A 14,510-nucleotide genomic window follows, 5' to 3' on the forward strand; every position below is an offset into this window, starting at 1 on the left:
ATGGTCATTTCTGACGGCGGTAACTTCCTTTTACTTCTGTTTCTGGAGAAGACAGTCTCAGGAAGGGCATTGGTCCCAGGCCTTTTGTCTTGTAGAACTCTATCGCCCTTGATTGAACTCTCTCAAGCGGTTCATGACAGGCTGCACCCTCCACACGATACGAACCGGAACTATGTAAATACGAAAAAAGAACCTGTTCACCTCATGGGCGGAAACCGTTGTGACAACTTTGAGGCATCAGTGTGGGGTTGATTGCGTCTGCGTGGCCGAAAATGATGCCCCCGTGCGAGCCAACAGCAACCTACGGGGGCACTAAGGTTGGAAAGGTCACCTTGAACTCTGTCAGGAGTTCAATAACCGATTGCAATATTGATATTTAGATTCTCCTAAAGGCACAGCACCGATTCAACGTTACCAGCTGCACGTTATCATTCGAACTAGTGACTGTCCCATAATTCAAGCCGTATGATCGACAGATCAACGATCAACCCAACATGCATGGCGACCTTACCATTCACAGCCACACGGGTTTCCATCGGCGGCGTGGCCGTTAGCTACGAGTGTTTTACCCAAACGGATCTCGCCGCGACGGGGGCCAGGCAATGCCAACATCATGTATCCAAGTCAGACCACAGACTCTTGCGTCCGTCCCGAATCCCAACGCAGTGTGATAAAACCCTACGAGGCGATAGCTGTGTCGGCTGAACTACGCAAGTTCTTCCGGAAGCTCATCCTGCCGATCGTTCGGAAAAGCAAACGCGAACTGATGATCCCATGTAGGCATAAGCTCCATACATCAGTTCACGAATGACAGTCGTATTATTCGCATTAGGCCCGAGCGGAGACAGCGTAGGGAGGGATGCACGCCTTGTTGCTGACGTACGTCCTTCTCCCGCGTCTCCCACGGAATCCTGACGGGCGATTGCATCCCAACTTGTGAAACAAGTTTGTGGATGGTGGTCTTTGGTTTTTCTGATGCAGTTTTGAGAGCTTTTCCTGTTTCCTCTCCCCCCCTCCAGCGGCCCATGCACCTACAGCCCGCAGCACACCACCACCAAGCGCCACATCCAACCCACATCCTCCACTCCATGACATATGTCAAATGGGAACAATGACAGATCATCGAACACGTTTGATCCCAGGCTGAGGCGAAAAAAAACAATAACAATGATGCGCGCGGGCGCGGGTACGCGGAGCGGAATGCACAGCCCGGAAAGTTTCGAGAGTCAGTCTCGTTGCCTGTCAAAATAACCACGCCGTACGCGTACAGCTGTAACAGCTTGTCTTGCTTCACCCTTTTTTTTGTTTTTCTCGTATCCGTCTTTTTTTCGCGGAAAATCTCCTAAACAAAAATTTTCTCTTCGTTGTGTCATTACACGCCAAACCCATCTGGCTAGTCCTCTTGTACTGATCTAATCTCCCTAATCTCATCCTTTCACATGCCATCTTTTCTTTCCTTCATCCTCCCTAATCGCATCCGTTCGACTTTCCCGCACCGATTGATTCTTTGACTTGTTGCGCTCGACGCTTGAACATCGCATTTCTTTCAATATGCCTTCGCTTTCGGCTCAAGTTATGCTTGAGCCCCCCAAGAAGGCTCGGAAACCGGCCAGTCTGGCGATTGCGGAATATGACAGGGCTGGGAACCTGAAAGCCAAGTTTATCGAGTCGGCTCCGCGCGCCGGACCTGCTCGAGTCGATATCCTGGTAAGCTTAGAAAGAAAAAAAAAAAGCTTCCATCACCACACCCCTGATCCTTACCTCACCAACAGAGTTGCGCGATGCATGTGATTAACGGTTCTTCTGTGCAGCTTCCTACAATACGAAAGAAGCCTTGGAGAAAGGTGCTTGACATCTTCCTGCCGGATGGCTATCCTCACAGCGTGACGGATGACTATGCCGCCTATCAGATCTACGTATGTTGATATTCCTTCCGGTTTTAGATGGCAGCTGCTCACTAGCATTCAGGACTCGTTCCAGGCGTTCGCCGGGACGATAGCCGGCATGATATCTTCACGTGCCGTATGGGAAGGTAAGCAGCTGTGAACGTCATCGACGGCTAAACCTGCCCCTTGATCTTTGGATGAAGACCAGTCCAAGTGATCCACTTGCTAGTGAGATAGACGCTAACCCATCGGACAGGTATGGGAGTTGGTGACTCCAGGGCTTCGCCCATTGGCGCTATGATGATACAGGTGATTCGCGAGTCAATGGGCAGACTCGGAACCATTGCCTTTGCTCATTTGATGGGGACATCAATAGAGGCTGAGTGCAAGGCCTATCGCATGGCTTCCGATGTGCTGTGCAGCATTGCCTTCATCTTGGATTGTCTCTCGCCGCTGTTCCCGAGAAGTATCAGATTTCTGATTCTGTGCTGCTCAAGTATCTTGTTTGCGGCGAGTGGTGTTGCTGGAAATGCATCAAAGAGCAGTCTGAGCGGGCACTTTGCGAAGTGGAACAATCTTGGGGAACTCAATGCTGTAAGCGATCTGCTTCCGACGTTTTGTCCATGACTAACACCATACAGAAAGACGCAAGTCAAGAAACGGCAATTTCACTAATGGGCATGCTCGTGAGTTGCAGATATTCAGAATAGCACCAGCATTTGCTAACTTCATACCAGACCGGCACTCTGGTGGTTTCTTGCCTAACAACACCAACTACTACCTGGACAACACTCTTCATTCTGATCGCCATCTACCTATTTCTCAACTGGAAGGGCGTCAGAGCCGTCAAATCTCGCTCACTGAATCGACAGAGGGCGAACATTGCGTTTTCTGCACTGCTATCCAAAGACCAGGTTCTTACGCCCGGAAAGATTTCCGAAAAGGAGCTGATCTTCGAGAGACGCGGTGGCGAGGTTTTCCGATGGAACGCAGATACAATTTTGGGCCATTGCAAATTCGGGGTGCCATTGGAGTCTATGCTCCAGGCTTTGGCAAATGGCCAACAGAACATGAGGTCTTTTCAACTTCCGACGGTGGACCTATCCAACCTCATGGAGCTTTTCGAGAATCAGCAGTATATCATATGGTGCCAAATATCCGAGGCGACAAATTACGACGCGGCATCCAGGATCAAGGTGTTGATCGTGTTGAAGAATGGCGTTTCCGCCAAGTCGCAACTGAAAGCTTGGTTCCACGGTCTTTTGCTCGCTGAGCGGCTGCACGGTCTGAAGGCACCCGAGCTGAGGCGAGCTCAGCTAGGCCAGCACATCATGCTGGGACACATTCAGGCGACTATGGCTCTATCCGACGAGAAATACGAAGGATACGCGAGGAGATTGTCGGCTGCCGGCTGGAATCTGGAGGTTGCCGTGCTGGAAACCCGATCGGGATCTCGGATAATGCGAGAAGTTGATGATGAGGACACCCATTGAGTTTATGCAACGTTCCGAAAAGGGACAATCTAGATAGATACCTTACAGACAATGTTAGTCTTTCTTGGTCTGAAGACGACGAAAAAAGCACCGTGACGTCTAGCTTTGAGCTTGATTCAATCTCAAGTCATGTCAAACCGTTCTAGCGTGTGGTCGGTTTCTTGTCAAAACCAACCCATCAGGCCAGCAATGCTATGTTGCGCGATCGTTCGCCGATGCATCTGAAGATTCAAAGGCCGTTCGAGTCAATAAGCTTGATTCAATCAGCAGACCAAACCGTGATTGTGCCGGCTGCCGCATAAGAGTAAAGGTTGCGATGCGTTCGAAGGATCTCCCACATGGTCCACCCAGACTCTCTGCGCGAACGCCACGTGGGGTAGAGAAGGTGTGCTGTGGGAGTATCAAACACTGACAAACTGGCGCGCAACCCACACCGATCAACGCGGCCCGGGCAACTGCCGCCAACGTTTACATGCTTTTTTGTGATGTGGCATTATTTCAAATTGCCTGAACATGATGTGGTCATCTACTTGACGCCTGAATGAAGCATTTGCGCGCCGTGCACTGCTCTGGAGCAGAGGCTGTGCTCTCTTCGCTTTCGCGTTGTCTCTGTTGTTCTTTTTCCGCTGGGCAGAATCGCTGATCGCTGATAAGGAGAAGCTTTGGACACAATTTCGCTATCGGTAATTTGATCTTCGCCCCGTCCCGTGCTGCAATGTTCTAGAGTCCCGACACTCCGGCCTTAACTCCATGAACACCCAAGTTTCCCCCTTAAACATAGCCATTCGAACTAGAGCTTGGCGCCAATGCGCGCCATTGCGGTGCCCGTGCTGCTCTCCGTCAACATGCCACCCGGTGACCCGACTCGTTCCGGGTGTCAGTTTGCCTTGGGGTCCCGGAGCTTGAATAAAGAAAAAATAAGGGGACCTGGGGGAGCCCCGCTCGTATTGAATTGCGGGACCGAAGTCTCCAAATGCGAACCCGAGGGGGGAAGACGCAGAGGCCATGACGATTCGCACCAGACGCACACGCATTAGACTTCTGGAACGGCTGATGTATGAGACACGTGATGGCGCTGACAACGTCCCAATGCCTTCTTGGACCCCTTCTGGGCAGTGCTCAGCTGTGATTGGCCCCTGCCTCAATCTCGGGTTCGAGTGCGCTTGTTGAGACGGTGCTGTGCATACCTTATTGTGTGGGAGCGCAAGCCACCGTGGCGGCGCCGTACTCGTAAACGCGATCCATGAAATTGCCTATCTGGTCCATGCCTCATGAATCTTGCGCTTGGATATATAGGGGGCCGAGTCCGTCCGCCAAAACTCATCATGAGATGTCATGCAAACCACTAGACCTCTGATTTCTTTAGCCTTCTTCTTTTCCGCGCCACGATGACGAAACAAGTTGATCTTCCCGTTCGTCCGACAGTCATCCAGAGGACCAAGTCACAGCTTCGTCGTCGCGGTGATCGCACACAAAACCCGGTGCAACTCCAGGCATTTGAATGGAACCTCCCCGCTGACCATTCCCATTGGAAGCGTTTGAGGTTAGCACTCCCAAGTCTAAGGGCTGTTGGTGTCAACAGCCTGTGGCTTCCTCCAGGAAGCAAGGCCAAGGATCCGGAGAGTAACGGCTACGACATCTACGATGCGTGGGACCTGGGAGAGTTTGACCAGAAGGGCTCAGTACCCACGAAATGGGGCACGAAGGAGGACCTGATGGCGCTGGCTGCCGAAAGCAACAAGAACGGCATCGGACTGGTGTGGGACGCGATTCACAACCATCGCGCTTATGCGGATGAGACTGAGATGGTCAAGGTCGTCGAAGTTGACCCCAGAGGTAAGGCGCACGCGCGACTCATGTACACCAGGATACCATGCTAAACTTTGTTTCTAGATAGACGGATAGACATCACAGACACGTATGAGATTGAGGCATGGACGAAATTCAACTACAAGGCCAGAGGTGGCAAGTACAGCACATTCACATACAACAAGACGCATTTCAACGGCACCGACTGGAACCAGCAGAACAGCAAGAGATCAATCTACCGGTATGTTGAGGATGGAAAGAACTGGCACCAAGACGTCGGCACCAGCCAGGGCAACGCAGATTACCTCATGTTGGAGAACCTCGACTACACCAACCCCGAAGTTGTCAAGGAGTCGACAGAGTGGGGCCGATGGATCGTAGACGAGCTTGGTCTGAGAGGCTTCCGCGTGGATGCGGTGCAACACATCTCATGGAACTTCATCAATGAGTGGACGAGGTACCTGAAGAAGACCAGTAGGCAAGATCTGATGTTTGTCGGCGAGTTCTGGCACGGCGACGTTCGGGTGTTGACGAACTGGATGGACAATATGCATTCGTTCTTCAGCCTGTATGACGTCCCGCTGATGTACCACATCGCGAGACTGTCATGGCATGAGGATCACGACTTGATGGAGGTCTTCAAGAACACTTTGGTTGAGCAACGTCCCAATAACGCAGTGGTATGTATCTCATACGGGAGTGTCAGCCGATTACACCCAGCTAACATACTTCCAGACTTTTATTCGCAATCATGATACCCAGCGTGGCCAAGCTATGGACACGCCTATTTCAGCAGCATTCATGCCCCTCGCCTATTCTCTCATTCTCCTGCGACGAGACGGACACCCCTGCGTCTTCTTTGGCGATCTCTACGGCACCGGCCTTCCCCACCTTGAGCCTTCTGTACCAGACCTCCCGAATCTGCTCTTGGCCAGGAAGCTCTACGCCTACGGCAAGCAGAAAGACTACTTTGACAAGCACGACTGCATCGGATGGGTGAGACAGGGAACTGAGGAGCGACCCGATGGTCTTGCTGTCGTCATGAGCTGGACCCAATCTCCCGAGGCCGAGTCCCAGATTTGCATGCAGGTTGGACGCGAGCATGCTGGGGAAGTATGGACAGACGTTATGGGTCTGGAGACTGCCAACGTCATGATTGATGAGAATGGCCTGGGACTCTTCCCCTGCCAACGAAACAGCATGGCATGCTTCGTCAACAAGGACGCTAAGGGGAGGAAGAGGTTTCCTGTTCGATTCGACACTGACTTCAACGGCCTGCTCAGCTAGAATGACAGCGTTGCGTAAATATGTTGTCTTTTACTTGTGGCCACTGCGAGTGGGCTCACATTCAACTTTATAGATAGGGATTGGCGTACGGTTGAGATTATATAGCGTGGCATACCATAGCGAAAACTCACAAGAAATCTTTACTCCTTGATTACATGGTCAGCGGACAGCCGAGACACAATCTACAGAGCTTCATGTGGGATTATCAAGTAGAATAATAAGCATAACTTCGGGTGAAATCAATTATATTAACAAGGTTGTTGTGTGTAACCAAGTTGAAGACCTGTTTTTTCCTCCACCGACTCACTGATAGTAACTGCCCATAGCCCACATAGAATGATCGCCTATGTGCTTGAACTTTTCCCACTGGAACATCATCTCGCTCTTCGGGCTTTGAACTTCGTCCCGATCAGTGATAATCCCGACCTTGAAGTACAAGTCCATCTGCTCGGCAACCCATTTCTTGCACCCCTGTCCCTTGTTGTCGAAGTCATACTTTTCCCTCCCATGTTCAACAATTGTGTCGACAAAATTGCTGACCTTTAGCGGCTGTCGAGTAGTGAGCCGGCAAATGCATTGGGCCCGGCTGAATTGTCGATCTTCCAAAAGGCTGATCACGATGTTGGCTTTAGAGCCATCGCCCCCACCGCCGGCTGGGGTTCCGCTGGGCGTGCAGTCGAGCTGTATCAGACGCCAGGCATCAGGGTCGAGATGATTCGGTGTAACGGTCAAGTAGAATGTCCAGTGATTGCCGCCGTTAGCGAGGGGCTCGTGGGCGACCGCGCTTGCCTTCAAGACTGAGAGGGAGAAGATGTGTTCTCGATCCTTCTTTGGAATACACTGCACTGCCTCGAATTTCGGTGGTTGGAAAGCCCAAAACTGCTGGGTTGAAGCAGGTTCAGAGGTTACTGAAGGCATCGCAGAGGAATCATTAGTCGAACTTGGCTCGACACGGGCGCTCTGGGTCATCGAAGTCATTCTGTGAAGCTAGAACCTTGCTTGTTGTACGGAGACTTCGAAGAGAAAGATTTTCAGATCGTGAGGACTCGTTGATACTAACAAGCTGGTTTTGCATGAAGGAGGGTAGAACGGCCACGAAGCTCGTTAACAGGCAGCACTTAAGAATATGAAAGGGTACTGGCTCGCCGCACCACTTACTTAAGTAACCGCTCGTTGAGATGCAACGACATCCGGACAGGTTTAAGTGGGTATGGCTAGGCATCAGGCTGGGAAATCTTTCCTTTGACCATAAGAACCGGCCAACACGACGTGACATCGGCTATGTTGCCGCGCGCTACCAAGACCTAACCAACACAACCCCATCGACATTCATTATTTAGCCAATCGCAGCAAGAGATCATGCAAACCACATCGAATCTCTGCTTCTCACTCGGTTTTATATGATCTTCGCTGGTCGCATCTCTATTTCCTTTTGACCGAAGTCCACATGCGCATTTTCGTCGCTGCCACCCCGAACCAAGATCGTCCGATGACGTCGGACGCCAGACCTGGAGAATCTCAGACTGAGGCCGATAAGTCGAATAAAATGGAAGACATATCATATCCGCTGGACGACGTGGAGTTTGACTCGGTCTCTGACGAGCAACTTGGTCGTCTTTTCTAAACGGCACCCGTCTTATACCAAGCTGGCAGTAACAAGATTGTGCGAATCTCTCAGAGTCTCGTTTTGAAAGGCGATGGCACAGTCTCCAAAGGCGAGGGTGAAACTCAGCGCTTCGCTGCAGTCCATGGATTCCCAGTTCCCACGGTCCATCGGGTCTTCTCCCTGTTCGGGCTGTACCCCGACTGGCCAGAGGAACAAAGAGGAACAAAGAGGAACAAAGCTGGTTCATAGTGATGGATTTTGTGCCGGGAGTTTCTCTTGAGAAGGCATGGCCAGACCTCAACACTGACACTCGCAACACCGTGGCAGTCAAGGTCGCCGAGATGATCGATCGGATGCAGTCTCTCAAATTAAGCGACATGCCTCCTGGCCCTGTGGACCACGGAGGCGATGAGCCCTGGCGAGGTCCCTATTTCACCGAATACGGCACGGGGCCTTTCCCGACCCTTCAAGATATGGAAGACTGGTATAACCATAAACTGGAAGTTTGCATACGACTCAAGAGAACGAGCAATGAGCCCCAAAGATTCTCCTTCACGGATGTTGTCCTGACTCATCAAGATATTGCACCTCGAAATCTCATCCTACATGAAGGAAAACAGGACTTGTGCCTCGTCGACTTTGGATTCGGAGGCATATATCCGATAGGGTTCGAACAAGCGGCTTTGGCGAGGCAGGCAGTCGGGCAGTGGGATGTGGAATTTCGAGAAATGGTCTTGCAGAAGCTATCCTATGGAGGAGAAAAGGAACTGAAACAGCTGCGGGCCACTATGTACGGACTGACGACGGGCGTATTGTTGTAGCTTTCAGTTATGCGCACTTTTATGATTGCGGATGCGAGGTTGCGTTTAAAAGGACGAAATGTATAACGTAATTGTGCGGCAGCACTACCAAGGATCTCAGCGTGCTTCTAATAGGAAGGAACTATTGAGTCGTTTAAGCGTACGTCATTATCATCAGTCCTGCACGCTTTCGGTACATATCCTTTAGTATTGCGATACCTGGATACAATTAGTGACCTAGGGACAATTCGATACCGCGTTTGACTTGTTGCTGATGATATTTGCCATTTGATCTGTCGTCTTAACCCCTCCACTTGACTGTGGATGTCCCAGGGTACACCCCGATGGCCGTGTGATCAGAAGGCCTACCCAATTAGAATAATATTTGCCCCGAGTCTAATCAAACTGGGGGGAAGAAGAAAATTATACGCATAACGTGTCCGAACTCCGTAGGGCTGGCACTGCTTACTGATCATACACAGTCCTGATCAAAGCATCTTAGAATACCTTACCCAATAATCCCGAAAATATAATGTCGTCAGCCCAGCTTATGCGGGCTGACCCTGAGATGCTTCTCATGTCTGCCTCCGCTTACGACATTAGTATTTTCTAATAAGCAACGTACCTAGTAAGCAACACGTTCTTGCTGCAGTCTCTATTTTGTCTAAGAAGATAGGAAATGCGACTGTTTGGGTAGTCGTAAAGTCTTGACTTGCCGTGGGTCACAGCTGAGACATAGAATCCAACGTATGTTATAAGACTGAGTTACTTAGTTACGGCTGGCTTTCTGGAATTCGTCTCCTTGAAGCGGTCTTGCCACCATCATCATTGTTGCCAACGTCAGCTTGACAGCCGGTCGCAACCCAGTCGCTAACCGCCAAGACTCCTCAACCCCTGTTGTCTGACCCCTGCCAGTCTTCTCGCATAGCCCCAATTCCCACCCGCTCTCCATTATCAGAGGCCAATAAAGCCACGGAGACCCACAGCAGGACCTGGAAACTAGAAAAGGGGGCACTTTTGACCTCGTCACTGAGCACCATCCTGCCGTTATCGAAACAATGCCCCGGAAAGGAAGCCGCAAAGTGAGAACGGGCTGCTTAACTTGCAAGTGAGTAACATCACTCCATTGCCTCAAATCGCGTGTCATCTAGTGAACTTGCACCTAACACGGCTACGTTCAGGGCTCGGAAGATAAAATGCGACGAGACAAAGCCGGTCTGCGTGAAATGTTCCGCGACCGGTCGGAAATGCGACGGCTACAAGGCGCTGACCCCGGCACGCCCGGCCAGACCGCAGCTTTGCCTGGCGAAGTCCCCGGACGAGTTTCCGGGTTCTCTAAACGGAGCGGACTACAGGGCCATGCAGTTCTTCTCTGAGATGGTAGGCCCAAACCTGCCCGGCGCTACCGACCCGTATTTCTGGACGGACCTCGTCATGCAGTTCACCAGGTTCGAGCCGGCGGTAAAACACTCCGTGCTTGCCATCAGCGCATTATATGAAGATGTCACCATGACGAGTGCGGATGCGAAAAGGAGCTCCCAGACTCGATGTCTGCGTGATAACAACCTCGCACTAGCTCATTATAACATTGCGATAAAGCATCTGCTGGTCATGGAGAACAAGGGGCTGGTGGTACTTGTCTGCCTCTTGTTCATCTGTATCGAGATCTTACAGTCGAACCGCGAAGCTGCTCTTCAACATAGCACGCACGGGACGATCATTCTGGGGACCTCCGATGCTCTCTCCTATCGCTGGGTCAAGCAGTGGGTGCTGCCACTGTTCCGCCGCCTCAACACCCTAAATTTCTGGTTCGGGGAAGGACCTGATTTACCAGATCTCAAGGTCTTCAGATGTTTGACCCCTGCTCAGTTTTCTAATTATGATGAGGCGGGAGACATGGTCGATGATATCTTCAACCAGGCATTCCAGATTCTGTGCCAAGGCTACATCTACCGAGGCGGGTCCATGAGAGGCCAAGACCCGTCTCCGGAGTTACTGAGCCAGCAACAAAGAATCGTACAGTTACTGAACGAATGGCATGCACTATTCGAAAACCTTGAGACCAGATTAATTTCGACAACCAAACAGTCTACTATAACAAAAACCAAGAAGGGCTTTCTTCGAACATTCTCCTTAGTTCGGTACCATATCTGTCGAATCTGGTCCAACATAGCCTTTGCCTCGTCAGAAATGGCATTCGACGAGCACTTCGACGACTACCAGACCACAGTGGAAGAAATGCTAAAGACAGTCGAAAACCGAGCTCCAGGCCGCCAAAGCAAATTTGAGTTCGAGATGGGCTTCATCGCGCCAGTCCTGTTTCTCGTCATGAAGTGTCGATATCTCAGTCTTCGATTGAAGGCACTTCGGTGCCTGGCCGTTCTCCCGGCGCCAAGAGAAGCACTCTGGGAGAGGGATGGAATGTATGCGGTGGCACGGCGTATGGTGGAGATGGAACACGGCGTGGTTCTGGATAAATATGGACAGATACCGCCTGGAGTTGAGCCTTTGCGTCCGGGGTTGCCTGCCAAGACCATGCGAGTGGAGCAATTTGTCACCGAGACGCTGGATATGACCGGCAGGGACGTCTTCGGCCGCGAGGTCCGGGGGACGAAGGTGGTTTTCTTCATGCGTGCGGCAGACGACTCTGTCCGTCTCGTCCCAGACGTGCTTCCTGGTGCTGGCGTCGAACTCCCTGAGTGGTCTGTAAAATGGGCATATGATAGTGTATCCTCGGATACAAGTGGCGGACGAGAAGCGCAAGATATTGTCGATGACTCAGATGTGATGGCCCTAACTCAGGCATATCAAAGGCTTATGGATAGTCGAAAGGAATAATTACTACGTTATCCCCTAGGTTCACCCCTATCAAGGGATAATGTAATGTTCAGTGACATAAACAGTCTTTACTGTGCGATGCTGGTATGAATGAAGTCAAATGTTGCGGCAAAGGCGGCTTTGCCGTCTTATACCGGTCCCGGCCCCGGAAAGCGTCATTTTCGTAGTGGAACCGGGTACTCCGGCGGAGGTTGTGGGTTTAGCAACTAAGACTGAGTGCCTGCCTTCTGGGCCAACATACCTCTGAGGTTAATTCACGACACTCAAGACAAAAGGTCCACGATGGGTCTGAACAGGGGACTATGAAGGATCATCCGGCAATCCGGGGTACAGAGTGACGCAGCCCTACTGGGCTAAATGGTCTACGCGTACTCTGAGCTCTTTGTCTACTTCGGGTACTGTGGATCACCGCCTCCCGGTTTTGAAGATCTCCCGAGAGTGGTGCACCGTAGGCTCCGAGACAATTCTGTGAGCTTAGTCTGACCCACCCATCGCGATGGCGGGCACCGAGGTGTTGCATAGGCCGTATCGCAAATGACGGTCAATTATGAATGCGTGTTAGGCGGCTAGAGGCGAGATGAGATAACAAGTCGCCGAGCCGGACGATGTCCGCCACACGCTGCCCCTGGCTCTAACGAGCTCCGTCGTCCTGCAACATTGTAGCCACCCACGACGTCGGATCTTACAAGTCAGAAAATTTGGGCAAATTCAGACCTGCCATCCGGACGTGGCGCGCCACAGGAAATGGTGTAAGGGACGTCGGGTCCGACTTACCCAATGCGACAAGTCTAGATTCCGAGCAAAGACCATGTCTAAATCTGAATCGCCTTGTCTGACTCCGGCGAGGAGCTAGCTTTGTTGGTCCAGCACTTCGTCTGATAGTCACACTCGGCTGCCCGACGGAATCCGTGTCACTTTCCAATTATTCCCCCATTCATTGGACGTCGGCCGACATCCCATCGCGTGGGATGGCCCAGCCAACATCCCCGGCTGCGCTAATGCATTAAATTTGCCCATATTTGTGATTAGAGACGCCTCATCGGCCTCCACTCCCCCCGCACTCCACGTGGACTCTGAATCGCACGGTTGACGTCAAAACGAGCCTGTGCCTTCGGGGCCAGGGGTGCATGGGGCGGAAAGATGGGCTAAAAGAGCGCGGAAACATATGGGGTTAAAAGGAAAGTATCCTTGTCTGCTCGCTAGACCATCGGAAGTGTCGTGGGAGAATAAAACAGAAGGTCATGCCACCTCGATCGAGGGCAGAATTAACCCAGCAACTAGAAATGTATTGAATGCAACTTTGACTCTCTTGACGATCAGTTTTCACGATGTTTTACTTACCTGTTATTGCTGCAATCGTCTCCTATCTTCTTCTTGTACGGGCTCTCAGATACCGGCGCCGAGATGACCTCCAGAAAAGATTCCCTTACAAGACGAGGGAAGAGATGTCGTCCATGTCGCTCTCGGATGCTGCCGCAATAATTCGGGAGCTCTCAGAGCAAGAGTTCCCCACAATCTTCTACACATCAGTATCTTTTGCACTATTCAAGGTTTGCTTTCCTGCTACTATTTACGCTCATTTTGAAGACTAAACCCTGAAACAGACATACGGAATTCCGACTATTTCCAAGCTTCTTGTCGCGACGAGTCAGCTTTCCGGCGACGCCACAGCCTCGAAGCGGCGCACCGACACAGGCGTCTTGATGACAGAAATCATGATGAACAAACCCGAGTGTCCTCGTAGCATCGAAGCTATCGCCCGCGTCAACTTCCTCCATGACCGCTGGCGTAAAGCTGGGAAGATCTCCAACGACGACTTGCTCTATACACTGAGCCTCTTCGCCCTCGAGCCAGTGCGCTGGACCGCCAGGTACGAGTGGCGAGATCTGACCATGCTCGAGAAGAACGCCATGGCAATGTTTTGGAGAGACTTGGGCAAGGAGATGGAGATTTCGTACGATTGTTTGATCCCGCACATGGCCGAGAAAAACGACGCCGTCGCATGGCTGGATGCTCTGCAAGTCTGGAGCATCAACTACCAGGAGAAGTATATGGTTTACGCCGTCCCGAACGAGAAGCTTGCACATGCCAACGTGCACCTACTACTCCTCGATCTTCCAAAGTGGTCGCACAGCTTCGTTTTTGCCCAACTACGGTGTTTGATGGAGACCCAGTTGAGGCATGCAATGGGGTGAGTAGTGGTAAACTGGTCTTGGTTGTAACTCTTGGTTACTGACCTTCATTCTAGTTACGAGGACCCTAGCGACTTTCAATTTTCCGTCTTTAACGCTATCATGAACACGCGCCGCTGGGTTCTGAGGAATCTTTGTCTTCCGAGGCCCAAATGGTGGACCAACCCAATGCTCAAGGACATCGACAAGAAGACTTGCCGATACTACTTGCCGACTTATTTGGCCCATCCATACTACGTCAAGCCTACCTTCTACTCACGATGGGGGCCTGCCGCTATTTACAGCCGTCTCATCGGTGGCCGCCTTCCTGGAGATGAGGGTACCAAATACCATCCTGACGGTTATCTGATTCCCGAAGTAGGGCCTGATTCCCAAAGGGGCAAGGGAAAGGAGTACATGGATATGACCAAAGAACGAATTTCAAAGGCTAGAGGCTGCCCGATGGCCTTTGGAGTGTGAGTTACCCCGACCTATACCCACAGCATAGGGTATTTTCAAGCTTCGGGTAGCAATTGTATTTGGATTTGGCCGCGGAAATTTCTCGCCAAAAGAGATTGTCACGTAACATGAGCGAATGACAGAGCGTGCGAGAGGCAGTT

At 51.4% G+C, this 14,510-nt stretch overlaps 5 protein-coding genes across 5 annotated transcripts; 4 read left to right on the forward strand and 1 right to left on the reverse strand.

Annotated features, from left to right (window-relative positions):
- Positions 1 to 1,551: 1,551 nt before the first annotated feature.
- COL26b_002110 (uncharacterized protein) lies at positions 1,552 to 3,379 on the forward strand (the record flags this gene model as incomplete). Its single annotated transcript, XM_053175040.1, has 5 exons — positions 1,552 to 1,707; positions 1,812 to 1,916; positions 2,196 to 2,480; positions 2,528 to 2,572; positions 2,624 to 3,379. 5 exons carry the CDS (start codon positions 1,552 to 1,554, stop codon positions 3,377 to 3,379), a joined length of 1,347 nt encoding a protein of 448 aa, XP_053040984.1.
- A 1,388-nt stretch (positions 3,380 to 4,767) lies between these two features.
- Positions 4,768 to 6,475, forward strand: COL26b_002111 (uncharacterized protein; the record flags this gene model as incomplete). Its single annotated transcript, XM_053175041.1, has 3 exons — positions 4,768 to 5,215; positions 5,273 to 5,868; positions 5,924 to 6,475. 3 exons carry the CDS (start codon positions 4,768 to 4,770, stop codon positions 6,473 to 6,475), a joined length of 1,596 nt encoding a protein of 531 aa, XP_053040985.1.
- A 303-nt stretch (positions 6,476 to 6,778) lies between these two features.
- Positions 6,779 to 7,453, reverse strand: COL26b_002112 (uncharacterized protein; the record flags this gene model as incomplete). Its single annotated transcript, XM_053175042.1, has 1 exon — positions 6,779 to 7,453. One exon carries the CDS (start codon positions 7,451 to 7,453, stop codon positions 6,779 to 6,781), a length of 675 nt encoding a protein of 224 aa, XP_053040986.1.
- Positions 7,454 to 10,240: 2,787 nt separating this feature from the next.
- COL26b_002113 (uncharacterized protein) lies at positions 10,241 to 11,719 on the forward strand (the record flags this gene model as incomplete). The annotated part of the gene is made up of 1 exon (XM_053175043.1): positions 10,241 to 11,719. One exon carries the CDS (start codon positions 10,241 to 10,243, stop codon positions 11,717 to 11,719), a length of 1,479 nt encoding a protein of 492 aa, XP_053040987.1.
- A 1,454-nt stretch (positions 11,720 to 13,173) lies between these two features.
- COL26b_002114 (uncharacterized protein) lies at positions 13,174 to 14,370 on the forward strand (the record flags this gene model as incomplete). The annotated part of the gene is made up of 3 exons (XM_053175044.1): positions 13,174 to 13,269; positions 13,324 to 13,910; positions 13,968 to 14,370. The coding sequence occupies 3 exons, from the start codon at positions 13,174 to 13,176 to the stop codon at positions 14,368 to 14,370; spliced, it is 1,086 nt and encodes a 361-aa protein (XP_053040988.1).
- Positions 14,371 to 14,510: the final 140 nt, after the last annotated feature.

The sequence above is a fragment of the Colletotrichum chrysophilum genome (assembly GCF_026319265.1).
Source record: "Colletotrichum chrysophilum strain AFK26 chromosome Unknown scaffold_10, whole genome shotgun sequence".
NCBI classification, from domain to species: domain Eukaryota; kingdom Fungi; phylum Ascomycota; class Sordariomycetes; order Glomerellales; family Glomerellaceae; genus Colletotrichum; species Colletotrichum chrysophilum.